Below are 27362 nucleotides of genomic sequence, written 5' to 3'. Positions count from 1 at the left end.
ATGTTAGGTCTTGTCATAGGGTTACTGCAAACCTTAAACAAGTTCTGCAACTTTTTAATCTGTATATGAATGAAAAGTGTTATGCCTTTCAAGTTCAAGACCATGGAGGCAGAGCCTTGAGACAGGGCTATTATGTGCATTTCAGGCTACAGACCACATTCTCTTACTGTCTGATAACACAAAAGTGCACCGCCAGCATGACTAAGCACATCTACAAAACGTTAAAGGAACAGACCCATTATAGAGCCAGGTTGCTGTTCTGTTACAGAACTAGGGTTACAGGTTCTGAAGAGTACTATCACAGAGGTGAAGTACCCTTGCTCTAGTTGAGAAATCTGCAATCAACAATTATTTACTGATATGTTAACTTTTATCACTTGGCCGAGGCAGTGTTTGCCAAGTTTCTCCACTGTAAAGTCACTTTTCCCTCCTTTCCATACTGGACTCTCTTGGAAGCAAGCTGATAATCAAGGTGGGGTGGGTGGGGCAGAAATTGAACTCCATCTCCTGCAGTAGGCGTATCTAGATAAACGACTGGAACTTTCCTCTTGGGCTGCTCCTGGGACAAGTACCAACAGCGCCAGCAGGGTGAAGGGCTGAGCTGCCCTGCAATGGGTTAAGGCGGGACTCCGGCCCTAGGCAGGGTGGGGTTGAGGCAAAGTCGGTCAGGATGCGGGGGAAGGCCCGGGCTCGCATGGCCCGGGGGCGAGGCGGACGTTGGCAGTTCCTCCCCTGGACCTACGGAAGGACTCCGTAGGTCGGCTCTTCGGAGCTTAGATTCCCCATCCAGGGACCACAGGGCTTTCTTACCCAGGGCCCCGGTCCAGCTTTGGGGCACCCTGACCCCAGCCAGCGCCGGCCGCGGCGCCTCCGGGAAACCACGCGCATGCGCACGCCGGGGTGGGGGGGAGGCCCGCGCCAGAGAGGCGGCTCAGCCGGAAGACTGAGGACGGGGCTCGGTGGGGGCTCGGTGGGGGCTCGAGGCGGATCCGGCGGCGTCGACCGCGCCCCCTGCTGCCGGGGCGGCCTCTTTAACTCGCCGTATGTGGCGCTGTTCCGGCTTTCCTCGTGGGCCCGCCCACCGCCCGCGTGAGGCTGTGCCGGGTGCGTCGGAAGACTTCCGGGGCGGGGCCTGTTGTTGCCCAGGTGATGGGAGCCCCCTCCCTCCGGAGCTGTTCTTACGTTTTAACTTCATGGTGTGAAAAATGAGTACTGAGTTCAGATTGCCAGTCCCCACCAGGCCGGGCAGGATGCTGCGTGTAAGGGTAATTCCCCCCCCCCCCCCCACCTTTTACCTGGGAATCGTTCATGTAGCGCATGTGGACCTGAGAAGGCGCTGTGCAGGGGGAGGGAGCCCGAGGGCGGGAGTTTGTGCCCCGCTGGGCTCCGCGCCTCCTCCCGCCCCGGCCACCCTACCCAGCGGCCAGAGAAGGGCGGGCCGCGGGGAGGGGTGTGCGCGGGGTGGGACGCAGCGGGGGGCGGCCTCGCGTTTCCGGGCTGAGGGCTCGGCGCGACCACAGCGCCCCTAGCGGTGCTGTCACCCTGGCGCCACGTGCGCCGCTCGCTTGCCAGACCTTGGGACCGGCAGGCGGTGGAGCCAGGGGTCCGCGTGGGCGCGTCTCGGCCCGCGCGCCTGCGGGGCGCTGGGGACTCGGAGGGGGCGAGCCGCGGTTGGCCCTGGCACCTGACTCGCCAGCTTCAGGTGGAGCAAACAGGGAAACTTCTGTTGCTGGGGTGGGACAGTGATCGCTCCTGGAGTTTGTGTCTTGTGATTCATTTCTGTTCCGTAGTTTTTAAAAAACAGTTGTATGGTTGAAAATGTACTTAAGTAACATTCGTATTATGTCACTTATGTACGTATATGTATATAAGTCACGGACGAGGAGGATAGAAAGTAATAGTAAATGTCCGCTCCCCTTGCTTATTGTTTAATATCCTTCCTTAAGACCTCTTGTTTTATGAACAGAAAATGTTCACAAAGTCAAACTCATAAGGGATCACTGAGTTTGTTCTGCAACTTTCTTTTTTCATGTGATATGTCTTGGACATTTTTACATCTTAGCACATACTATTTTTTTATTTTTTTTTTTATTTTTTAAAGGTCTCAGACTATTCATTATTTTATTTATTTATTTTATTGGCTATGTCGAGTCTTATTGGCTGTGTTGGGTCTTTTTTGCTGTGCGCGGGCTTTCTTTTAGTTGCAGTGAGTGGGGGCTCCTCTCCGCCATGGTGCTCGGGCTCCCCATTGCCGTGGCTTCTCTTGTTGTGGAGCACGGTCTGCCTAGGCACGTTGGCTTCAGTAGTTGCAGCACATGGGCTCAATAGCTGTAGCTCACTGGCTCCAAAGCGTAGGCTCAATAGTTGTGGCCCACGGACCCAGTTGCTCTGCGGCATGTGGGATCTTCCTGCAGCAGAGATGGAACCCGTGTTCCCTGTATTGGCAGGCGGATTCTTAACTATTGCGCCACCTAGGAAGCCCCACTTACTTAATATTAATGGCTTCACAGTGGCCCACTCCATTACCTGATCATGCTGGTGCTTTTGATAGATTTCATTTTTATATTTCCGAGGAAGTAACATATAGAAACTAGTAGTCATTTTAGATTTTATTATCAACTCTTTGTTTTGTCTGCTCTTTTGGCTCTCATTTTCTCCCTAATTTGTGGCAAACCCCAACTTAGTTTATATTTTTTTAGGATTCTGGTTTTAAGGATAAATCATTATTTACTTCACACTGAAAGATGATTTTTTTTTTCTCTAAGACTTCCTAGCAGATGGGGGCTTCAGGACTACTGTTTATGCAAAGTGCAGATAGGTTGGTGCTTAGTAAATGTTGATTATCGTTGAGATGTATACATCACCAAAACACACAATTATGAAATCAGTTATGAGGATTTCCACGATTAATTAGCATTTAGTAAGACTTCAAGAGAAAACTGTTTTAGAGGTACCAATATAATGAGCATTCCATTACTGCACAGGATTTAACTCACAGTATAAACAGTTTGTATACAAAAACACTTTATAGAGAAATGGTTTACCAAATAACATACATTTGTATATTTAAATCCTTATAGGTACAAAGAACACTGATTATCATACAGCTGGAAAGAAAAGCAAAGAAAATGCTTTTTATTATAGATTGGGCAATTAAGCAGAAACTGCAGTTTTAGTATGAAGAACAGAGGAGGAAGAACGAGCCGAATCAGAAGACGAAAACTCTTCACAAGTTTTGAATCGAGAGGAGGTACAGTTTTGATTCTTTTGGTGCCAGGGATGGAAAAAGGAATCCTTTGTTGATTGGTATCAACAGATGCACATAGCTTTTCTCAAAGGCACATGAACAATGTTCCTAGAGAATACTTCTTAAAGAATATTCTTTTAAATGGTGCCATGATATTCTTTTTAAACCCTTGTGGGAATACAGATATATTATTGCTTCAACTATGTCTTCTTTGGGGATGAAGCTTTCTGTTTCTGGTCCTGACCTCTCTCCTGACCTCTAGTTACCTATAGAATATCAATGTTTGGATATAAATTTATCATTTCAAATTCAGTGTAACCCAGTTTGAACGAGATATTGTACATGAAAGTGATTGGCCCACCGGAGAGTACTAAATAAATGCAATTGTTATTTTTGATAAAAATTATTTACACTCCTAGCTGACCCACAGCATGTCAGCACCATGGAGGTAATCTTTGTATCCTTCTTTGCCCTCCGTAGCCCATGTCCTACTAACTCTGACCTGGCCTTTCTTAGGTTACCTTCTCCCTCTCTGTTCTACCCAGACATGACTTCAGCTGGCTTTTTGCTGGTTCACCACATCCTTGATTTTCTTCCTTGCTTGTTTTTGCAGTTGTCACTGTCAGTCTAACTTTCCTAAGGGGCGTTGCCCTTTTGGTTTAGGAGCCTCCAGGATCCTCATTCTCTCTCTCTCTTTTTCTTTTTTTTCTTTCTTTTTATTTCTGGCCACACCATGTGGCATGCGGGGATCTTCCCCCACCAGGGATCGAACCCGTGCCCCCTGCATTGGGAGCACGGAATCTTAACCACTGGACCGCCAGGGAAGTCCCCCTCATTCTCTTTTGTATGCTCTCTGAACTCCTGCCAGACATCAACTCCCTTTCTAAGGGGCTCTCCACCTCTCCCTGTGGTGGAAGTATGTTCTCTGCTCACCATTTCCTGAGCACACCCCCTGCATTTCCACCTCTGCCATTCCTCAAAATCCTTCTTCAGCCTAAACATCTTTCTTCCCTTCTCCCTGCTTGTTCAGTTTCTCTCTAACCTTTGAGACTGAGTTGAGATATTGTGTTTTTGGTAATGCCATTTCCAGTTCTCACTAATGTCACCCTGTTACTATGCTTGTTGGGTATTATTGTTTAGGACCTACTGGTTTTCCCATTGCTTTTCATGGAAGTCTTGTTTTCCCAACTAAAATGTTAGCTTTTTGAGGGTGAAGAGCATGTTGGACGCTCTCCACAGTGGTTAACAGTGCTAGGAGTGTGGTAGTTGCTTGTTAAATGCTCTTGCTGTAAATTCTGTTCTCTAGGTTGTGATAACATATCTTAGGAGCCTTATATTTTGGATCATGATTTTTTTAGAAAACACTTTCACTGAGGTATGATTGACATACAGTGATTGTCACATATTTAAACTGTATAATTTGATAGATTTTGACATATGTATACACACAGGAAGCCATGACCGAAATCAAGATATGAACATATTCATTACCCCAGGAAGTTTCCTTGTTTCCCTTTGTAATCCTTTCTTCTTGCCCCTCTTTGAACCCTCCCTCCCTCCATCTTCAGACAACCACTGATCTGCTTGCTTGCTTGCTTCCTTCCTTCCTTGGCTGCGTTGGGTCTTCATTGCTACTCATGGGTTTTCTCTAGTTGTGGAGAGCAGGGGCACCTCTTCATTGCAGTGCTTGGCCTTCTTATTGCAGTGGCTCCTCCTGTTGCAGAGCACAGGCTCTAGGCACACGGGTTTCAGTAGTTGTGGTGCATGGGCTCAGTAGTTGTGGTGCATGGGCTTAGTTGCTGCACGGCATGTGGGATCTTCTCAGACCAGGGCTCCAACCCATGTCCCCTGCATTGGCAGGTGGATTCTTAACCACTGCACCACCAGGGAAGTCCCCTGATCTGCTTTCTTTCACTGTTGATTTTTTTATAGTTTTATTTAATCATATAGTATGCATTCTTTTTTATCTGCCCTCTTTTACTCAGCATAATTATTTTGAGATAATTCCCTGTGGTTGTGTGTATTGATAGGTCATTTTTCTTTATTGCTGATAATATTCCATGATTTGTTTATTTCAGTTGTTCCAGCAATATTTATTGAAAAAAACTATCCTTTCTCTATGGAATTGCCTTTGCATCTTCTGAAAAAACAGTTATCCACATATGTGTGGGTCTGTTTTAGACTTTTTCTGTTCCACCAATTTCTTTGTCTGTCTTGATGACAGCATCACACAGTCTTAGCTACAGTAGCTTTATAGTAATAAAAAGCTTTGAAATCAGCATTTCAAAGTGGTTTTGGCTATTCTAGGTCCTTTGCATTTCCATATGAATTTTTGAATCATCTTGTCAATTTCTACAAAAAAGCCTGCTTACATTTTGATTGGGATTGTACTGAATCTACAGATCAGTTTGGGGAGAACTTGACTTCTTAACAGTATTGAATCTCCCAACCCATATGCAAGATGTATCTCTCCATTTGTTCAGATTATTGTTTGGAGATCTTTCAAAAAATTTAAAAAATTTTAATTGTGAAATGTACGTAACATCAAATTGACCATTTTAACAATTTTTAAGTGTAGCTCAGTAGTAATCAGTAAATTCACATTGTTGTGCAACCAGTCTCCAGAATTCTTCTCATCTTGCAAAACTGGAAATCTATGCGCATGAAATAATAACTCCTCACTCACCTCTCCCCCCAGCCCCTGGCAGCTGCCATGCGACTTTTTGTTTCCATGAGCTTGACTATACTATATACCGCGTATAAGTGAAATCACACAGTATTTGACTTTTTGTGAGTGGCTTATTTCACTTTCAGTAATGCCCTGAGGAGTCATCTGTGAAGCATGTGTCAGCAAGATTGGTTCTTCTGAGTGCTGTGAGAGAAGGCTCTGTTCTAGGCCTCTTTTTGGCTCTGTAGATGGCTGTCTTCTCCCTGCATTTTTTGTATCACCTTCCCTGTGTTCATGTCTGTGTCCAAATTTTCCCTTTTTATAAGGACACCAGTCCTGCTGGATCAGGGCCCACCCTGATGAACTCATTTTAACTTGGTTACCTCTGTAAAGACCCTATCTCTAAATAAGATCGTATTCTGAGATACTGAGGGTTGGAATTTCAACATATGAATTTTGGGGTACCCAGTTCAACCCATGATAGATGTCTTTTATTGATTTTTCTTTACTTATTGCACTGGCTAGAACCAGTGTAATGTTGAATAGAACAGACATCCTTGTCCCATTCCTGATCTTAGGGGGAAGGCAGGTAGTATTTCATCATTAAGTATGTCAGTTGTAGGTTTTTCGTTAGATATTTTTTTGTTGGGTTGAGGAGTTTCCCTTCTATCCTTGTTTACTTGGGAGTATTTATGAGGAATGAGTGTTAGATTTTATCAAATGCTTTTCCTCAAAGCAGCTTTGAGATGATAATATGGTTTTTCTATTTTAGTTTACATTATTCGTGCATGTTTTAAAATTTATTCCCTTTTATGATATGACAGATAATTCATCAGAGATTTACTTTTTAAGTGGTGATCTGGTTATACAGTGATTTTAATCACCAGTTTTTCTTTCCTCTCTTTATTAGTGAATGAGAGCTACAAGCCTGAATTTATAGAGCTTAAGAAGTGGCTGAAAGATAGGAAGTTTGAAGATACAAACTTAATACCCGTTCGTTTTCCAGGTAAGGTCTGGCATTCAACTCTCACATGAGAGACATGTGGGCCCAGGTGATAGGGAAGCACGGCTGATTCTTACAGGTGGGCTGTATCCTCTCTGGGAGTGCATCTTCTGTCATGTGGCAGACTTCCTGTCCTGTAGGTGTAATATTTATTTATTTTTGAGCTTATTCGAAAATTGAGTTTAAGTGGCTTATGGAGAGAAATTCCAAAATGGTGAAATAAAATGAAAAGTTAGAAAGGGGAAATGAGAATAGAAAAGTAAGACAAAGGCAGGGGTAAGAATAACAGATAAAAGCCATAGTTATGAAACTTTGTACCCTGGTCAGAGGTGAGCTACAAATTTGACTCATCTTTCCAGTAGCCCAGTGTATATGCTCAATTATCTGAACCTTAGTGTTCTGTAAACACAGCTCAGTTATTTACTCATCAGCAGTACAGGTATTTCTGGAACTTAGACCTGAGGGAAACATCTTCACTGGGTTTGATTGATTGATTGATTGATTGGCTGGGTTGGGTCTTCGTTGCTGCTCTTGGGCTTTCTCTGGTTGCAGTGAGCTGAGCGGGGGCTACTCTTCGTTGCGTGCGGTGGCTTCTCTTGCTGCAAAGCACGAGCTCTAGGCATGCTGGCTTCAGTAGTTGCAGCATGCAGGCCCAGTAGTTGTGGCTCATGGGCTCCAGAGCACAGGCTCAGTAGTTGTGGTGCATGGGCTTAGTTGCTCTGTGGCATGTGAGATCTTCCCAGCCCAAGAATTGAACCTGTGTCCCTTGCATTGGCAGGCAGATTCTTAACCACTGAGCCACCAGGGAAGCCCTTCACTGGGTTTTTGTAGGGAAGGCATTGTGAAATGTGGGAACTGGTGTACCTGTTTATGGTGATTTCCTGAGATATTCAAGCCACACAGGCTAATGGGATTATCCCATAGCTCAGGTGCATCACAGTCGTTTTCTAAGGGGAGGGAGGAGTTTCCAGAGAACCAGTGGAGGTGCTTGGTCCCTGGTGGGTGGCTCGAGGACAGGAGCCGTTAGGGAGGCCTCAGCAATATTGCCCCCCAAGTGTTGGAAGGGGAGCCCCTGTGTGGCCCTGGTGTCCACAGTCACCTGAACAGGGGTGGGTGAACATTCTCTTCGGGAAGGCGAGGAGCTTGTTGCAGAGGTTGGATTAACATTGTTTTCGGAAAATTAAGAGTTTGGGTTAACAGTCTCTTCTGGAACATTCTCTCACAGAAGTTGGGCAGCTTGCTGTGGGTGTGTGACTGCATACAAGGCCACCCAACCCTGTCCACACACAAGTGGGCTTGAGGTAGCCACAGAGAGGACCAAAGTGTTCTTCAAAAGGATTTTGGATCTGCTGTAGCACAGAGATAGTTGTGTGCTGAGGGCCTTGAAGGTCTGTGTCATGGGGCAGGTGCAGACATTTTACCTTGTAGAATATTTAAATCATGTGCCTCTGAATGCTCCCCTTGGTGATTAAAATGATCATTCAAGTACCCATTAGGTAATTTAACTTTGAGCAAACCAGCTTCCTTATACATCACCTGAGATAAGTGATTTACCACGTGTGCCCCTGGTCCAGTGAGGTGATGTGTGTAAAGTTGTTCCCTGTGTGTCAGTTATACACGATGACTTTGGGCTAAAATACTTGATTTGAACCATTTTCTATTAGGATTGTTCCTTCTCTATGATGGCGAACCATATTTATCAGTCTCTAACAGAATGTTTAACTTTCTGTTTTTGTGTGTCAAGGAATGGTCAGTAGAAGCCATACTGAAGTTTTATTGGATGGAGTTCTTTATGAGATGATCAAGAGAAAATAATGTCAGGAGTGGACTTGTTGTGCCTAAGGCCTGACTGCTCTTCAGGTGTCACTTTTCCTTAAGAAGGGTAGGTTTAAAATGATCAAGCTGGAATTGGCATATGGTTTTGTTCGAATGCCTGAAAATAAGTAATCTGTCTGTGGTTTGGAGCAGTTTTAAAAGTAGGAGCAACTTTCTCTGGGCCCGCCTGCAGATCCACGGATGTGGAGGAGCTAAAGCAGGGTGGTTTGGCAGTGATCAGAACCCAGTACTTCCCTGATGGTGCAGTGATTAAGAATCCGCCTGCCAATGCAGGGGACATGGGTTTGATCTCTGGTCTGGGAAGATCCCACATGTCACGGAGCAACTAAGCATGTGTGCCACAACTACTGAAGCTCTCATGCCTAGAGCCCATGCTCTGCAACAAGAGAAGCCACCGCAATGAGAAGCCCGTACACCGCAACGAAGAGTAGCCCCCGCTCTCCACAATTAGAGAAAGCCTGCATGCAGCAACGAAGACCCAACCCAGCCAAAAAATAAATAAATAAACTTTTTTAAGAAAAGAAAGAAAAGAACCCAGTACTTACAGTTCTGGGGGTAAGAAACCTTCTGTCTCACTCAGCTTGGGCCGCGATAACAAATTACCATAGCCCAGCTGGCTTAAACAGCAATTAATTTCTCACAGTTCTGGAGGTGGGGAAGTCTAAGATCGTGGTGCAGGCAGATTCAGTGTCTCGTGAGGACCGATTCCTGCTCTGCAAATTGCAGTCTTCTCATTGTGTCCTCATGTGGTGGAGAGCTGTGAGCTGGGGTAAGCTCTCTTCTCTCTTCTTGAAAGGGCAAGAATCCCATTCATGAGGGCTCCACCCTTAGGACCTAGCCGCTTACCAGAGGCCCCATCTCCTGAAACCATCACGTTGGGGGTTAAGAAATCAACATATGAATTTGAGGGGGACACAAACATTCCGTCCACAACACCTCCCCTAAGTGCTCTCTATATTTTTACCTCTTCATCGGTGTATGATAGGAGGGTATGTTTATGGGAGTCTGTCCAAATGTACAGAATTCTGGGGAATTAATCTTAGTTTGTGGAGGGGCAAGGCAAGGCTCCTAGGTTGCAAGCAGGATTCATTCTTTATACTCTGACCTGATTTATGCTTTGGGAGCTGACCCCAGCATTTCCTATGAGTACGAAAAGCATTGTCCAAATCTGGGCCTCCTAGGTAGATTGCTGGCAGCTGAAATTTTTTTTTTTAATTAATTTTTGTTGGCGTATGGTTGCTTTACCATGTTGTGTTAGCCTCCACTGCACAGGGAAATGAATCAGCCACGCGCACACAGATACCCCCTCCCTGTTGCACTTCCCTCCCATTTAGGTTCCCACAGTGCATTAGGTAGAGTTTCCCGTGCCATACAGTTCGTTCCCATCAGTTGTGTATTTTATACATAGTATCAATAGTGTATATGTGTCAATCCCAGTCTCCTACTTCTGCCCACCCCACCCCTTCCCCCTTGGTATCCACATATTTGTTCTCTAAGTCTATGTCTCTATTTGCTAGCAGAAATTGTAAGGCAGGGAGAAGTCTGTAATAAGGTCCTAATGGCCACGTCCTACCTTGCCTTAGTAAGTGTAGGTTACTCTGATCTGTTTTCTGACCTACTGAATACTATATTGTAGACATATAGGTAAAGTATCTTCTGGATTTATTCCACATGCCAAGTACTGTTCATGTGTGCTTGGAGAGAAATTTCCACTTAAATTAGCACATGAAATTTTTTAAAGGATGACCCCACAGAAAAAAAAAATCCTGCCATTAGTAATTGATTTCAGGAAGAGTTCTGGCCCACAGGGGTGATTACCTGCCCTGTGGGACACACAGAAGAAATTAAATAAGTTCTTAAAACCAAAACCATGTGTTTGAGCAGACCGTATGCTTCTAGGTCAAGAGATGACTCATCAAGTCAAACTTGCCAGACATCCGATTCAGGACTCGAGGCAGGAATTCCCTCCAGGAGCCAGGAGCTCCCGTTAGTCCCGCAGGCATTGACCTTGGCTGAGTTATATTCCCTCCTAGCTGAGAGAAGAAAGTCAAGAAGTGTGGCTTTAAGAAGACGACTACTAGAGAGACTCCATATTATAGGTCACATTGTGCCCATGCCTGCCGGAAAAGCTGTCCTCTGCCTGTGTTGCAGGCGGGCAGCCTTGGGCACGGAGGGGTAAACTTAGGGATATCGGTGGTATGGACAGAGCCGCTGGTGAACTTGGTGTTGTGACTGTGCTGTGGCCAAGGCCTTGGCTCTCAGGGAGCAGCTGGCCCTGGATCTACCCTGCTGAGCTCGTCCCGTCAAGGAGAGCATGGCTAATGGCTCGCCTGGCTGGGGAGGGGAGGGTGTAGGCCGCAGGCTTTGTGGGACCTGAGTGGGCTTCACTGGTCACTCGATCAAAGACTTGAGATCATTACTGGGGAAGGCTGGGTCTGGCAGTGGGTAAATGGGGCCTGTGGGTCCAGCCTCTGAGGTTGGGTGGGTGTTAGGAATCGGCCCCCCGCCTCCCTGCCCCCCCAGCCTCCCCAGCTGATGGGCCCCAGGGGAGAGAGTCCAGCTTTCAAGTCTCCTGTAAGAGACCCAGCCGCACATCTTACAAAGGCGATGATCTTTAGGTGTTGATTCTGAAGCTTTGCCCTTCAAAGATTATAAACCCAAAAGGAGGCCGGGACGTTTTCTAGAATAGCTTCTTGAGCCTCTGTTTCCCCTGGGAGTCAAAGAATGTGAGACACCCAGCTTCAGCTTTGTGTAATTTTGAAGTTCATCCACATCTTTTATGCAACATAGTATCTCTAAGACCTTGAAGATGTAGTAGGATTGACCCTTTTCCTGTCTTTGCATTCCTAGGTACAGGAAGAGGGCTGGTGAGCAAAACATCCCTACAGGTGAGAATTTCTCTCTCCTCTTGAAACCCAAAGTAGATTTTGCTGCTTTGTTTTTGTGGTTCAAGTCAAGTGAATTAAAAGTATTTTAGACATACAGGCCTTTTTTTTTTTTTTTTTTAACTTAATGGGTAGGTTTGAATACAGTTCTGTCAGTTAGGATTAAGTTTGCTGCGTATAAGAGACAAACCCAAGGTAACAGAGTGGAAGTTTCTTTTGCTGTTGTGTAAAGAAGCCTGGGTAGGCAAACCTGGGCTGGTGTGGTGGTTGGTGGGCTCCATCCAGCTCTCATCCACGTCCTTGGGGGAGCCCCACATCCTCAACACCAGGAGCTCCTGGAGCTCGAGCATCAGGACAGCAGGACGGAGCAAGGGGTGAGGAAGGGCAGGCTTCCTCGTATCCAGGAAATTCCAGCTGCATCTTCTGTGCCAGCACCCAGGCGCGTGGCCCCAGCCAGCTACGGGGACCCCGTGTCCTTCAGGTGGGACTGCGTCAGGGAGGAGGAGGAGGAGGGAGGGTCATTGTAGGTCATTATTAGATGGGGTCTCTGCTGCAGCAGGTTTTGTCAATCTGCTCATATTTTAAATGCGCTGGGGGTGGGGTGGGGGTGGAGGGAGAGCTGCTTAAATCCAAGCATCGAGCATCAATAGTAAGTAGAACCCAGCAGCCCAGCAGGCAGAGGGAGGGGGCCTGGGATCCCCTGTCCCTGGATCGCCTTCAGCCAAGCAGGGCTCCTAACCCGCTCGGCTTCTGTCTCCTCCCCTGGAAAGCAAGAAGGTAAATGACGTAGATGCTCTCTGAGGTCGATTTTAATTCTTCTGTGCCATTTAAGGGATATCTAATGCACAATTTTCTGCAAAGCTAGAAATTAATTCCTTAATTTATTTGTAATTATTTTAATTTTCTACTTAAAAATTGTTTATTTTTAGTCCCTTAATTTAATTTATAAAAACCCAGCTGTGTGTATATCTTTAGCCTAAAGAATGGCAGCTTTTAATGTTGTAATGCTATTACGCTATCTTAATTTTTTTATTAACCATTTTTAATTATGGTAAAATATATATAACATAATATTTACTATCGAAACCATTTTAAGTGTGCAGTTCAGTAGTATTAAGTACATTCACATTGTTGTGCAGTAGTTTTCTTTTTGGCAGGGGAGGTATATAACTTTATTCCTTAGCAGAATCTGGGGGGAAGAAACAGATCTCTCATGAATATAGCAGTGACTATAGGTAGTTTTGCTTTAGATCATGAAGTGATAATTGGCAGTTGCTTTACATGTACTTTCAAATGTGGCTTTTTTGTAAAAACTTTTTGAAAATTGAGACATATTTTACACTTAGTGAAATGCACAGATTTTAAGTGTCCAGTTTGACCAGTTTTGATGATGACATTTACCCCGGTCAAGATATAAAGCATTTTATTAAGTGCCTTTTTTTTTAAGTGTACAATTTGATGTTTTTTTTCTTATTAGTAATGTATGTATGGCAATCCCAATCTCCCAATGCATCCCACCCCAACGCACCCCACCCCCCTCGCTTTCCCCACTTGGTGTCCATATGTTTGTTCGCTACATCTGTGTCTCTTTGCAAACCAGTTGATTTGTACCATTTTTCTGCATTCCGCATTAAGTCTTTTTTTAAAATCAGAGAGTCATGGGCTGTCAAAGCAGGAAGGGACTGTAGTGACCATCCCAACTCCACTTTGACTCACAGATGAGGAGACCAGAAATTGAAACCAGGAGATTTTGGGCTGAGATATTTAACCAACTTAGATGCCAGTTATGATGAAAGCAGGATCTCATATCTAGCTTCTTAGTGCTTTATTTGTTTCTCCTGTCTATTCCTTGACATCTTAATTTTTCTTTCTACGTTTCTGTCTCAGCGGGAGAAACTGAAAACTGTACTTTTGCAGGTGGTCAAGTGAGACCCCTGAGCTGGGTGGGCTGTCCTTTTGTCAGCTACTTGGCACAGGTTACATGGCGAGTAGGCTGGGAATAGTCCCTGGACACATGGATTTCACTGGAAGAGTTTTTTGAAATGGTTTCTGTGTGTTGCCTGTAGGTAGCACTATTTCCTGGTGTAAGAAAATGGAGGAATAATATGGTTTGAGTTGTCAGAGTGTTTCCACGTTCCTTTCTGGTGGAAGACTGACTGGTGGGGGCTGTCAGTCACGCAATTAACCTTTAATTCTTACTGGGGTCTTAGTACCAATCCGTGGCCTGGGAGCAGTCTTGCCTGCATCTGCTGCCTCGAACTGGGGAGCCAGTCCACTGAGGGCTCTTTGGTGGTCTGTGGTTGGGCTCTACCGGGTTCTTAGTCAATGATTGTGGAATCAAGGACTTTAAAAGACTCATTCAGGTCCTTCCAGAGCACGCGTGTTCTGAACTTTACTTTCTTTTTGGCAAGGAGGGACACATGATTATCTCGTTGCCCGAGAGTTGCCTGCTCACCACGGACACAGTGATTAGAAGCTACTTAGGGCCGTACATTGCTAAGTAAGTGACTGCTCACCTGCTTGTTTGGGGCAAGCGCTTCTCTTTTAAAGTTTATATCGTTGGCAAGTATGTTATCTAAGACATCGTTCATTAGGACCTAGCCCTTTTGTGTAGCTAATAACTATCTGAAATGATTTGAAAGGTTTACTCTGTTCTATGAAGTTGGTTCTTAATTCATTGTAAACTGCATTTTTAAGGTTTTTAATAGGCTCCTGTGATGTGAGTTTGAATCCTGATCTAACCTTACTAGAAAATGAGGATGCAGTGGCATAATAGGTGTAAATCTCGGCTGAGTGCCTTGACTCACGGTGGTCCACTCTCCTCCATTGTAGGAGGTCTTAACAAATATTATTTTCTCTTTTATTTTCACACTTATTGTACTCACTTGAATTCCCCTGCACTTATGGAGAGCTGTTGACAGAATGAAAGAGTTGGTTTTATTTGGCATAAGAAGAGAGGAGGCCAACATGGGAGCTGAGAACTATTTCCTGCTTATGTTATAGGGAGTCTTTGTTTAGGGGGAGTTTATGAGGACAGGGTGAGGGAGACCCTCAGCATAAGAGGTTTCTAAATTATAAAGGTTGAAAGATAGTGTTATTTCTCAATGCACGGTAAGTTCTCGACTTTCTTTCCTCTGGCTTACTTTTGTAAGAGGATGGGTGTATTTTCACTGACCTGAGTAGAGGCAAGAATGCTCTTAGTATTAACATTTTTTGTATGCTTCCGAAATTTTGAGTAGAATGCATGGTAATAAAGGAATCTAGACTTTGAAGGATTAATGAAAACTTTCCTAAATAACATTCGTGCAACATGAGATCTTTTTATCTGTAACAAAGGAAAATACTATAATGTATAATTTGCAACAGTATGTGTAAGTTTAAGACAAAAGCTTTAGAACTGTGGCAGGTATATAACGAGCCTATTCTGTTTTGTGCCTGGGTTGGTATCGTATAATAGAACTTTCTGCAATGATAGAAATGCTTTCCTCTGTGGTGTCCGGTGTGGTAGCCACTAGCCACATTTGGCTCAAGAGCACTTGAAATATGGCTTGTGTGACTGGGGAATTGAATTTTCAATATTATTTAATTAAAAAATGTTGAAGTAGCTACATGTACCCAGTGATTACTGTGTTGGATGGGGCACATCTAGGTGCTTTCCACCAGTTGCCCCCCACCCCCAAGATTTATATCCTTAACCAAGTGGAATTCCAGCAAAAGCTTTAAAACTGGAGAACCAAGTTGGAAACAAAGAGGTTTTTTGCAAAAAGGAATCTCTTGCAAACAAAGCTGGAACTTGGGTTCCTGAGCCAGTTCTTACACCAGTGTGACCTGTTCATGTCATTTGTACTGGTGTGTGATCCTGGCAGGAAAGCCTTGAGAAAGGAAGACCCTCTCATGGGTGCATTAGGCGAACTTGGCCACAGCCCTTCTGGAGGTAGACTAAGCCCTAGGATGTCTGTTTCTCTTGCTTACACCATATTTTGAATGGAAGTAATTCCTTTAATCCGGCTTTTCATTTTGAAAGGTGGCAGCCTCCTCCATCTCCTCTGCTGGCTCTGTGCACCTTTTTAGTTTCAGAAAAGCACGCTGGGGATCGGTCTCCCTGGAAGCCTTACCTGGAGGTTTTGCCGAAGGCCTACACCTGCCCTGTCTGTTTGGAGCCAAAAGTGGTGAATCTTCTTCCCGAACCTTTGAAAGCAAAGGCCAGAGAGCAGAGAACCCGCGTGTGGGAGTTCTTTTCCTCCTCCAGAGACTTTTTCACTTCCCTGCAGCCTCTGTTTTCCGAGGCTGTTGAGAGCATCTTTAGCTACAGCGCCCTCCTGTGGGCTTGGTGCACCGTCAACACCAGGGCTGTGTACATGAAGCGCCCGCGGAGGTGGTGCTTTTCTGCAGAGCCAGACACCTGCGCGCTCGCCCCGTTCCTGGATCTGCTCAACCACAGCCCCGACGTCCAGGTGAGTCATTGACCAGGGGACCCGTGTTTGGTTTCAATAGGGAGGACCCTAACATGTAGAACCTGTGACTTGGAATAGGGAGCGGGACCTCAGGGAAACATGCAGCTGGTAAACCTACCTGCTGTCAGGTAGGCTCCTGTCTTTCCCCTCCTGGAATCCTTTTCCTTTGCCCCGTTTCCTGACTCTGCTCTCCAGGCCTGCAGAGACTGGTTCTCTATCCCCTGCACGGTCTGAACCCTAGCCCATCCCCCCCGCTGCCAATGGTGCAGCACCCTTCTGCTGCCTTTCAGACCTGGGACTAAAGTCTCGCTTGCTTTCTGGTCCCTTTCCCTCTCACACTTGGTGGCATCGCTGTCGTTACTTTGCCGTGATCACTGAGCTCCTTCCCCTTGGGAACTCTGCAGTCTTAGAGGACAGGGACTTTGCCTGGCACTTTTTGTAACCCTGGTGCTCAGCACAGGGCCTGGCATGTAGTGGGTGTTCAATCTACGTTCTCCGACTGGATGGCTGTTTGTGGGAAATTGTTAAGGGGTCCTGTTTGGGAGTCAGTCGGAGGTCTCTTGTTCCCCAGGCTTCTCCCCTCTGGCACATAAAGGAGGTGATTATATCTGCAGGGCACACCGGGCTGAAGGCCTGGCTTTGAGGGCTAACCTGTCACCCATTCAGGGTGCGCTCGCAGGCACGCAGGCGGGACCCGTGCTCACACTGTCCTCTTTCCGACCCATGCCACTTCGGGAAGCCCACGTGCCTGTGAGGGGAGAGCGTGGGGGTGGAGGGGAGGTACTCCCTGTGCTTAGGCCACGGCCATCTCCTTGCCTGTCCGCTCATTGCTTCTGCAGAAAGATGCATTTCTAGCAAAATTAAGCAAAGGAGACCGAGGCTAGGTGTGTGTTTCTGTGGTCGATGTTGATGAAATAAAGTCAAGGGGGTGCAGGACAATAGGTTACTGGCCACAGGGAACTAGGTCAGTCCCCGTCGGCATGACTTTATTTTTATCGGGCTGTTAGTGATTTTACAGTTGAGTGTACAGGCATCGCAGACTACAGCCTGTAGGCATGTGGTCCCAGGGCCCTGGAAAAGCCTAAAATACTTACTCTCTGGCCCTTTATGGAAAAAGATTGCCAACCCCTGGTTGAAAAAGTACACTGCAGCTGGTTGCTGACACGATGCTGCAAGCCATGCCCCTGATCTCTTATTGATGCCATAAGGTGGGAATTTCAGCTGCTCTTCCTGCTCTTCATCCTCATCTCACTGCAATTTGCTGCATAGTGAGGCGGCCTCAGTGCTGTACCCACTGCTCGTGTGGGAGCAGTTAGGTCTCCTCGGTCTTCTCCTCTATGCCTATTAATTAGCAAAACTCACAAAATCCAACATGACAGTGTCATCAATACCATGCTGCTCACAAAAGGCTGTGTGTTGTAGGACCTGAAATCTCGTGCCTTGACATCTTTGGGCCTCGCAGGGCCCCAAAGGCCTGAGCAGCAGTTCCTCTGCTCCCCCCGGCTATTTCCCGCCCAGCGGGAAGTTGCCCTCAGCTGGACTGGCTGCACCCCACCTGGTCCTCAGCCGAACGGGTGTCACCGCCCTGCTAGCCCTCGAAATTATTCAGACAGGCAAATCACATCTTCCCAGGGGAGCCAGGGGGTCCCCTCTTGTTCCTGCAAACCTGCTTGCCATGCCTCTGCTGGCACTCTGCCCCTGGGTGCAGCCCCTGTGTGGCCCTGCGTGGCGTGGCGTGGCGTGTCCTCCCCCTGGGCTGTATGGGTGACAGAGTACACTGCTGCCAGTCATCTGTCCGATGTCAGGTGTCATGTGTTTGGCCATCCTCAGAGTCCCCAGGCGGGACTCCCTCCCTCCCCAGTGGGGTGAAGTTGAGGTGAACCAAAGAGGCCAAAGTGCGGACGTGGCATTTTTCCTCCACATGGATAAATTCTGTGAGGAGTGCCTGAAAGCTGCATGCAGCTTAAATTAATATGATCACTTAATCTTTTTAATTTTCTGCTTTCCTTTAGAAACATCTTACAATTTTTTTCCCTAGGTAAAAGCGACATTTAATGAGGAAACTCGCTGTTATGAAATCAGAACGGTTACGAGCTGTGGAAAACACAAAGAGGTGTTCATCTGCTATGGCCCTCACGATAACCACCGCCTGCTCCTGGAGTATGGATTTGTTGCCATGCGTAACCCTCATGCTTGTGTCTATGTCTTAAAAGGTTGGAATTAACTTGGGTTCTGATCACTAGATGATAGAATCCCCCCCCCCGCCCCCAGTCTGTGGTTAAGTTTTTATTACAATGGCAAGACCTTAAAATGTGTATCATTTATTTTCTCCTAGGCAGGGCTAGCCTAATTCTTATTTAACCCAGTAAATAACCCATTTGCTTCAACATCATTTCAGTGTTGAAGTAAAACCAGCAAAGCTTTGATCAATATTGAAGATAAGAAGAACTGAGAAAATTTTTATTGCATTAGGTCAAACAGTAGAATGGAAGAAAAGGAAAACTGCTAGGGAAATAGAGTATTAAGAGATGGCAAGAAATGGAAATTTTTGTACTGAGACATTGTCAGTAAAGATTGAATAGGATTAGATAGCAAGAAGTGTGCATGTGTACACACACACACACACATTTTGTTTTTTTTTAAATTTTTATTTTTTGGCCGTGCGGCATGTGGGATCTTAGTTCCCTGACCAGGGATTGAACTTGCGTCCCCTGCGTTGGAAGCATGGAGTCTTAACTGCTGGCCTGCCGGGGAAGTCCCAGTAAAAAATACTTGTGAAGCACCCATTGTGTGTGAGGTGCTATACCAGTCACAGAGGGAATATGTTGCACAGGCCTTGTTCTGGGGGGTTAAGGCCACGATAAAAAACGGATTCCATTTATGTTCTTTTGTCACCTACCATCATCATTGGTATTACTATTTTAAAAATAATAATTTAGCTATTAAATTTATGCTGTGAAAATTTCAAATATAGTATTAAAAATATTACCTAGAGGGCTGATTTTTTTCCCCTTCCCTTGAGGCAGCAGAGAAACAGTTTTCTAGGCATTGAAGAAATGGCTAGAGATTTACTGTCTGTATAATTTGAGGTAGTTTTAATGTAAGTTCTAATGGAAGTAGAAACATGGTCAAGGTGATACTACTCCCTGTTATAGCCAAAGTAATAATGTTATTTCTCAGAGTGAAATGCAAAAGCGAAACTGGGCCTTGCTGGGTCTCTTAGAAATCTAGCTTTGAGATTAGCCTCATATTATCAGAATAACTGTGATACTGATTACCCGGAAGTATTGATTTGTTAAATAACTTGAACAAAATTCACACATTAGTTAGTTTTGCATTTAAAAAATTAAAATAGACAAATACAGAAAGAAATTTTAAAAACAGAAAAATCCCTCATTACCCTATGACCCCAAAAAGGTTTGTTAATTTTTGGAAACACTTCCTCCTGTTTGTACACAACCTGTACTTCTGTGGGTGTAACTTTCCAGCAGTCCTGCTAGTGTCTTCATCACCTGATTCTCTTGGTTGATTTGCTTGGTTGGAGCAGGAGCTGAGGTAGTGGATGTTTTGGCCCCGGCCTTGGAATTCCTACAGCTTTTCAAGTCATGATGTTACTGAGTTGGACTTGCAGACTAGATGTTTTTGATGTGAAAGTGGTAAAATTGTTTACACAGGTCTTGATTGCTGATGGGAAGGAAAGTAACCTGAGAAGGAAGTGTCTTCCCTTTCGCCTGAATTGTGCCCTAAATCTCAAGCCTGTTTTATTTTTTTTTAATGCAGATATACTTGTTAAATATCTTCCATCAGCAGATAAACAGATGAACAAAAAGATTTCCATTTTAGAGGATCACAACTTTGTGGAGTAAGTGTCTCTCTCTAGATATTATTCCTTCAGGAAATTTTGGGAGTTTGGGTTCCTACAGGTGTGAGAGGCCTCCTGACTCGTATCTGGTGAGGTGACAAGTAGCTATTTATTGAGCACTTACTATGTGCAGTACATTGTGCTCGATGTTGTGGGGCACACAAGGAGGGGAAGATGCTTGTTCAGAGACTTTTCCGGGGACCTAAGATACCAGCTTGAAGTCTCAAATTATTGTACGAGGAGAGCCCCATATGTGTTGATAGGTGGCCCAGTGTCTTGCTAACATGTGGTCAAGCAGGGTGACATTGGCTACTGCAGGCCAGCCTGGCCGTCCGTCACCCAGCAACAGGCTCTTGGGCTGGGGAAGCCTAAGTGATTCCACGCCAAATGGGACAGACTGGGTTTGAGACCCCCTCCCCCCTTTCGAATTTTCTTCTATAGATAAAGTTAAATTCTAAATAACCCAGCAGTGGCGTGAGGGCAGCGCGCCCTGGTGGCTGCCACTTTGATCCTGAGGACAATCCGGATCCTTCTTCATCCATCTCCCTGTGGCCCGTGACAGTGCCCTCTCCCTGTGGCCCCCGTCCAAGTTTAGCTGCTCACCAAATAAAAATAGCTTCTTACTTTTTTTTTTTGTTTTTTTTTTTTTAACACAAAGAATTTTCTGGTACCCAGGCTTTATCCTTAAGTATTTGCAGACTTACTTTTCTCTTTTGTCTTTGTGACTAAGACCACAGGTTGCACCATGTGTAGTGGCCCCTTTAGAAAATGTGTGCCTTTTTTAGCCATTTACTGTGATGTAATGAAGTACTGAAATGACGAATTTGTAATTGTTTTTTTTTTTAATTTAATTTTTATTTTATGTTGGAGTATAGTTGACTTACAATGTTGTGTTAGTTTCGGGTGTACAGCAAAGTGACTGTCATACATACACACCTACCTGTTCTTTTTCTACTTTAGAAATTTGACGTTTGGATGGGATGGACCATCTTGGCGGTTACTCACAGCTCTTAAGTTGTTATGTCTGGAAGCTGAAGAATTGTAAGTTCCCTGTGTATTGGTCATGAAGTATAGTTACAGTTTGGACATAACTTTGGTGTGTTTTGGGCTTAAGTTCAAATGCCCAGCCTCAGAGGACAAAGGAATGCCCTTGAGTATTGGGGTTGCTTATTCTTTGTTTAACTTGCCCATGTGAGGAGTGTTTCACTTCTAAGTTTCCACCGTTTCTAGAATTCTGGTTTTAGAGTCATAATTAGAGTACGTGGTCCTGAGAACTGGTCTCTCTTCAGGTATTTCCCCCTGGTGACCTGCAGCTCATTGTTCAGGGTAAACACTTCAGAAAGTGTGCACATTGGCCCTGGTCAGAGGAGAGTCTCTGAGTAGGTAGGTTTTTCCCAGGAGCAGACAGAGCTCCTGACCACGGGCCCCACCTGGTTCTGTCCTGGGGGCAAATCCAGACCCCTGCTCAAGGAGAGGCCTGGATGATTCCATAGGGGAAGCAGGTAGAGGAACCCGTGGTGTAAACTCGCATCTGGTCAGGTCCTTACTATTCCCGAGAGGCTGTTGGTCCTTCCCTTAGTGTGGAAAGGACAGCCGCACACACGGCTGTGCACTGCCCAGACCTGGAGCTCCTTGCGAGGGAGTCTGAGAGTAACGACCACTACTTAGCAAGCTCAGGCGAGAGAAACCACAGGGAGGACTTCCTGAAGATGGTGAACCCCATCCTCGAGCTGTTGGGAGGGTTAGCTGAGACAGATTAGATGAGATAAGCCTGGAAGTAGCACTCAACACAGTGCCTAGAAGTACTGATGGCTGGCGCTCATTCCATCACGCTGGTGACGTCATTGTTTATGATGTTGCTTACTTCCTTTTCTGTAGGGCCTCAGGGAGAAAAACTACCCCCTGGTCTCAACAGCAGAAGTAGTTGTGTCTCTTCTCAGCAGATGGTGTGTTTTTGTCTTACAGACACGGTGAATTCTGTATCTGATACGTTTTCTTCTTTCTATTGCTCGCTAGAAAACTCAGGCAAATTTGTGGTCCACCAGGTGTGCAGGATGTTAAGGCATGCGGTCTATCTCTGACTCTTTCCTGGCTGTATCTTATCTTTCCTCCTCTCATCGTTCCTTTGCCTTGTTTTCCCTATCCATTCGTCTGATGTTTTATTTTATCTCACGTGTACCCACATGAGCTTCTTTAAATCCTTCTTGGAAAAAGGTATGAGTCAGACATGTCAGCCTCAAATTAAAGAAAGCCACTGGATGTTTCCCAGAGGTCCTCCTGAGGCCTCTTTTCTCCCCTTGGTGTGCTTTCTGACTGTGTGGAGTGCTGTGGCAGAGGAGGCATGTGTTTGGGATTCTGCCTGACGGGTGTCTGCATGCTAATTCTGCCTCTTATTAGCCCTGTCACTTGGAGTGCGTTCCTTACTGTTCCGGATTCTCAGTTTCTTTGTGTCTAAGGTGGGGATAATAGTGCTTTCTTTCTAGGCAGTTGTGAAGATTAAAACAGATAATGGTTGCATACAAAACCCTGTGCCCGCCACATAGTAATGGCTATGGTTCTTTCCTTCCTTTCTTTCCTTTTGTTTTTTTTCTGGCCTTGCCACATGGTATGCGGGATCTTAGCTCCCAGGCCAGGGATCAAACCCGTGCCCCCTGCAGTGGAAGCACAGAATCCTAACCCCTGGACCAGCAGGGCGTCCCAAGTGTTATTTCTTTTGTTCTTCTTCTTCTTCTTCTTCTTCTTTTTTTTTTTTTTACTTCCTTTCTTTCCCAAGAACTCCTCTGCCCCTGGGGTTGCCACTATTGTCTCTAAAGCTGAAGATGTCTAAGACTGTTTTCTGTGTGGCTTGGGGGCCATTCTGAATTTCTCAGCGACTTCTGTGCCCTCCAGTCGGGTGGTGCAGCTGTCACCTTGCCTTTCCCTCCTCAGCCACGTCCACATCCACGTCCTCTGTGTCCAGAATCTGTCCCCCTGCCCCCTTCCTCGCTGCTTAGTGCTTCTTCCCAGTGTGTAGGTTTGCCTCTGCCACCTGCTGCCCAGCACCTTGCCGTGGTTCCCTCCTGCCTACCCAGAAACACCGACACTGTTCTGCCTGCGGGAAGTTGGCCCCGCCAGCCCACTGAGCCCCATTCCTACAGACTTTCTTCGTGTAAAATTGGAATGACCTGCGTGTAGACAAAGGCTTCACTGTAGATTCCTCTTTCCAACTGTAGAGCATTTTACTTTGTGAACATGTCTTGTTCAGTTGGCCATTTTTTTCTAGGAGAGACTGTCATTTGGAGAAAAGGAAAACCGCCACCTTTGCTCCTTAGTCTTTAGTCCTTTGGCTGTGGACTCACCTTCTGGTCTGTCCCCTGTTCTCTTCCCGTGGCTGGTGGACGTGACTCCGCTTACTCGTGTGCCAGACACAGGATTGTGATGCTAATAAAACGCAGGCCCTGCCTGCAAGGAGCGCCAGCCGCCTCACTTCTTATCCTCACGGTTCTTTCTTCTTTCTGGTATACTGTCTGCTTCAACACAGGACCTGCATGTGCCGGGAGGTTTGAGGGAAGGTGCTGATGGAATGAGTTTCACTATGTTTTTGGAAAAATAGGAGAAGTGTTGTGTTGAAGTGGAGAAGCCTCCTATATTTTTGGGAACCTGCTGAAATGACCTTATGAACATTTTGCTTCTAGTACATGCTGGAAGAAAGTACTTCTTGGGGAAATAATTTCAGATACAAATGAGAAGACAAGTTTGGACATAGCCCAGAAAATATGCCACTATTTCATAGAGGAGACTAATGCTGTGCTTCAGAAGGTATGATTCTAGAATACTGCATTCTTAAAGAAGTGTTTTGATTGAGAAGCTGTTTTGTACTTTTCAGATAGGAATAATTCACTTTGTTAGGGTATTGTTAATGCCTTAATAAATGAACATTAATGTAATCTGTGGTTTTTCTTTTCATATTTATTTATTTGGCTGTGCTGGGTCTTAGTTGCAGTACATGGAATCTTTAGTTGCAGCATGTGTGATCTTTTTTTTAGTTGTGGCATGTGGGCTTCTGAGTTGCAGCACGTGGGCTCTTAGTTGTAGCATGCGGGATCTAATTCCCTAACCAGAGTTTGAACCTGAGCCCCCTGCATTGGGAGCACGGAGCCTTAACCACTGGACCACCAGGGAAGTCCCTGTAATGTGTTTTTTGACTGTTAACATGTGTCTACACCTTTTAATAGGTAAAATTATTGCATGAATTCTCAGTAATAGATTTTTTAAGGTACTCTTTCCCTTTTATTTAGTGAATGATTTAATTAAGTGAGGAGTCAGCTCATTTGAATGAAAACATTAGTGGGATTAAAAAAATAATTTTAATGAACCTTGAAGGCATTGTATTGAGTGAAATAAACCAGGACACAAAAAGACAAATATCCTGTACTGTGTGATTCTGCTTAAATGAGGTATCTGGAGTAGGCCAATTTATAGAGACAGAAAGCGGAATTGGGGTTACCAGGGATTTGGGGAGGGGGAAATGGGGAGTTAATGTTTAATGGGTACAGAGTTTCTGCTTGAGATGATGAAAAAGTTCTGGACGTGGATGGCGGCTTTGCTTATGTAACACTGTGAATGTACTTAGTGTCACTGAATTGACGTTTAAAAATGGTCAAAATGTTAAATTTTATGTTTATGCATATTTTACTACACTAAAAAAAATCATTTAAAAATAACTTCCAGGTTTCTCACATGAAAGATGAAGAAGTGGCTTTGATAAACCAACTAACTTTGGTAGAAACACTGTGGACAGAAGAGCTGAAGATTCTCCAGGCCTCTGCTGAGACCCTAATCAGTTTGCAAAAAGCTTTTACATAACTTCACCCAAGTGCATGTGATCACCTCCTATGGTGGGTGTGACTTCTTAAACATTTTTAAACTAAGGTTTATTTCATGTGGAATCATTTACAGTGCAGGAACAGTTTCTATTAAACAGTTATCTGCTTAATCCTACTCCTCCTGCTTCTCTGTCTTGGGAGTGGAGTGGTGGCTGCTCAGGGATGTCCAAGAGCATCTGTCTGCAGGGCAGAGCAGGTCCTGGGCGCCCTGAAGCTGTTAGGAAGGAGGGGTGTGCTGTCTCAGCAGCACTGCTCACGCTCTCAAAGTGGACAGCAGTCAGGCCTGGAGGAAGGCGTCTGAGGAAAGGGTGAATGGTAGCGGGCGGGGGGAGGCTGCGAGGGAGCCGGGGTCAGCCTGGGGCTCCGTGTGTGGTCTTCTTCTGGGTGTCCTGCTGCTTGTCTGACTCAGCAGCTGGAAAAGCACAAGGAGTTGTGCTGCTTTATGCTCTGATAGCACAGGTTGAGGGTTTAGGGGCTTGTGGCATGTGGCAGTGGGTGGCTTCGGAAGGGGGAGTGTGGGGGCTGCATAGCAGTGCTGGGTGCATCCGGGCTCCACCCCAGCCGCTCTGAGCTAGAGCGACTCCCTTTGAGCCTTGCATCCTTGATTGCCCATCTGGAAAGGTTATTGGTGCCCTGTGCTCCCACCCAGCGCAGGGCCTTAGGCAGAGGCCCCTCCCCCTCTCTGCCTCCCCTCTCCACCTAGGACCTGGGATTAGATCGCCGGGGAGGGCCGATCCAGCCCTGACTGACTGTGATTTCTGTGTAGGGAAAGTGAGTTCATCCTTGTTAAACAGGAGACACCTGGAGCCTCATCAGCCCTCCGTCTATCTGCAGTTTCCCAGAATGTGTTTAAGGCTCTGGTCAGCTGTGTCCCTTTACCATTCTTTGTGGTGGGTGTTTAACTCTTATTCTGCTGCTTTTCTTCATTTTAATGGGGTATTGGGAAGAATAGGAGATAAAGTTTTGTGTTCAGTTGGTCATTTTGAATTAAGGCTTTGCTTTCCTTTTTTTTTCTTTTTTAAAAAAAAAAATAAAAGCACTTTAGGCTGTGGAATGCACCTTAAGTATGGTTTTTATATAAAGTGGCTCTAACTAGTCCTTTTTAAATCTTGGCTGTGGATTTACACTTTTCACATCGTTTTCATGCCTGTCAATTAACAACTGTGAGGGGGTCAGAGCAGGTGTCAACATACATCCCAGAAGCAAATACGTGCTTATTACAAAAACTGGACATCATCGAAACATAAGACAGTAACGTTTATTAACTGTTTGTGTTACTGGGTCGAGGCACGGTGCTGCGGCCGTGATGTGCGGAGTTTTACTGAAGCCTCACAACCGTCCTATTTTACAAATAAAGAAGGGACGAAACGGCCCGACATCACACACTTAGTGTGTGGTGGTAACTGTGCCTCTTCCTGACCCTCGGGGGGCACGGCTCACAGCTCTGGTGTGTCTGTGCCCAGTGTTTGCGGTGCTGTCCTGCCCCTCCCTCCTCAGCTGGTGGCCTCGCTCCCTGCCTTCTTTGCCCACAGGCGTTGGTGGGTACTTCGGCCTCACTGCAGGTTTTGTTGGGGAGATCGCGATGGGGTCGGCCTCGCTCTGCCTGCCGTGCGATGTGAGCGCCTTGATGAGAAGCATCGTGGGAGCCCCGCCCTCCTCCAGCGGACCTGACCGCGCCTGGTCCCATCGCCGGCCCCTCTCCGAGGAGGGCGGAGTGCGCAGGCGCGGCTCCGCTGGTCTTTGGGGAGGAGGTCCTGCTCGGGAAGCGAGAGGCTGGCGTCTCTGCTCCCTGGACACAGCGTCTCAGCCCGCATGCCTCCCTGGTGTGGACGCACGGAGGGGGCTGTTGGAGGAGGCTTCTCGCGGTTTCCAGGAGGAAGAGGTCCCGCCGGGCGCACTCCTGCCTCTCCCATCCCTGAGCAGGGCTTACGCAACTGCTAATTTGGGAAGAAGGACTGGCCCCGTACACCCTTCTTTCAGTTTTGCTCCTGGGGTTCTCCCTGTGCAGGCTTCGCTCCCGGGGGACCCAACCCCATCCAGCACAGCCGTGTCTCACTGGGGACGTCTGCTTGATTCTGGGCCTCTGTGTAGGGAAATTGACCTAAGGCCATGATTCAGACCGCTATCCTCTTAGGAGTGTTTTTTATCCTTTTATCCTTTTATTCCCTCCTCAACCTTCAGGGATCCCTGGATAAGTCATGGCGGGGGCGGGGGGGAGGGCTCACAGGGAGGCCAGGGTGGTCTGGTTAAGGATGGAGCACCCTGCCCTCCTCCCGCCCACCCCCCCCCCAACTGTGCGGGGCTGCCCCAGCCCGACGTTTCTGTTGTCCAGAGTCCTGTTTGCTCTGTTTTCATCCTTCCCCAGGATGCGAATTCCTCTCATGGAGCTCAACAAAAACAAGTGAATGAGGCCCATTCACCTCAGGAGTCAGAGTTAGAAATAAAACATCTGAAAAAAAAAAAAGGAAAGAAAACATCTTCATTATTTTATCTTGAATGTCTTTCCCTGTTCATAGATATAGTTGGTGTTGACTTTGTTTTT

General features: G+C 46.0%; 1 protein-coding gene across 6 annotated transcripts; it reads left to right on the top strand.

Moving 5' to 3' along the window:
- The first annotated feature begins 969 nt into the window (after positions 1 to 969).
- Positions 970 to 27036, top strand: SETD4 (SET domain containing 4). Of its 6 annotated transcripts, none has more exons than XM_057696098.1 (11): positions 970 to 1259; positions 3081 to 3250; positions 6826 to 6921; positions 11605 to 11642; positions 14051 to 14139; positions 15664 to 16093; positions 18132 to 18306; positions 19874 to 19955; positions 20916 to 20996; positions 23630 to 23753; positions 24666 to 27032. In XM_057696098.1, the coding sequence occupies exons 2-11, from the start codon at positions 3178 to 3180 to the stop codon at positions 24798 to 24800; spliced, it is 1323 nt and encodes a 440-aa protein (XP_057552081.1). In that variant the 5' UTR covers positions 970 to 1259; positions 3081 to 3177; the 3' UTR covers positions 24801 to 27032. The 6 variants fall into 6 exon arrangements, with proteins under 6 accessions (XP_057552081.1, XP_057552080.1, XP_057552083.1 ...); XM_057696097.1 differs by having other exon boundaries at positions 970 to 1265; XM_057696100.1 differs by lacking the exon at positions 970 to 1259 and adding an exon at positions 1445 to 1702 and having other exon boundaries at positions 19904 to 19955; positions 24666 to 27034.
- Positions 27037 to 27362: the final 326 nt, after the last annotated feature.

The sequence above is a fragment of the Hippopotamus amphibius genome, chromosome 10 (assembly GCF_030028045.1).
Source record: "Hippopotamus amphibius kiboko isolate mHipAmp2 chromosome 10, mHipAmp2.hap2, whole genome shotgun sequence".
NCBI lineage: Eukaryota > Metazoa > Chordata > Mammalia > Artiodactyla > Hippopotamidae > Hippopotamus > Hippopotamus amphibius.
This window is presented reverse-complemented; position numbering and strand designations above follow the sequence as displayed.

What these genes read in the sequence shown, in the direction of transcription:
- SETD4 (XM_057696098.1), top strand. Translation starts at nt 3,178, where the DNA reads ATGAAGAACAGAGGAGGAAGAACGAGCCGAATCAGAAGACGAAAACTC. An exon ending in AAGTTTTGAATCGAGAGGAG is followed by an intron (nt 3,251 to 6,825) that starts GTACAGTTTTGA and finishes TCTCTTTATTAG; the next exon opens with TGAATGAGAGCTACAAGCCT. An exon ending in AATACCCGTTCGTTTTCCAG is followed by an intron (nt 6,922 to 11,604) that starts GTAAGGTCTGGC and finishes TTGCATTCCTAG; the next exon opens with GTACAGGAAGAGGGCTGGTG.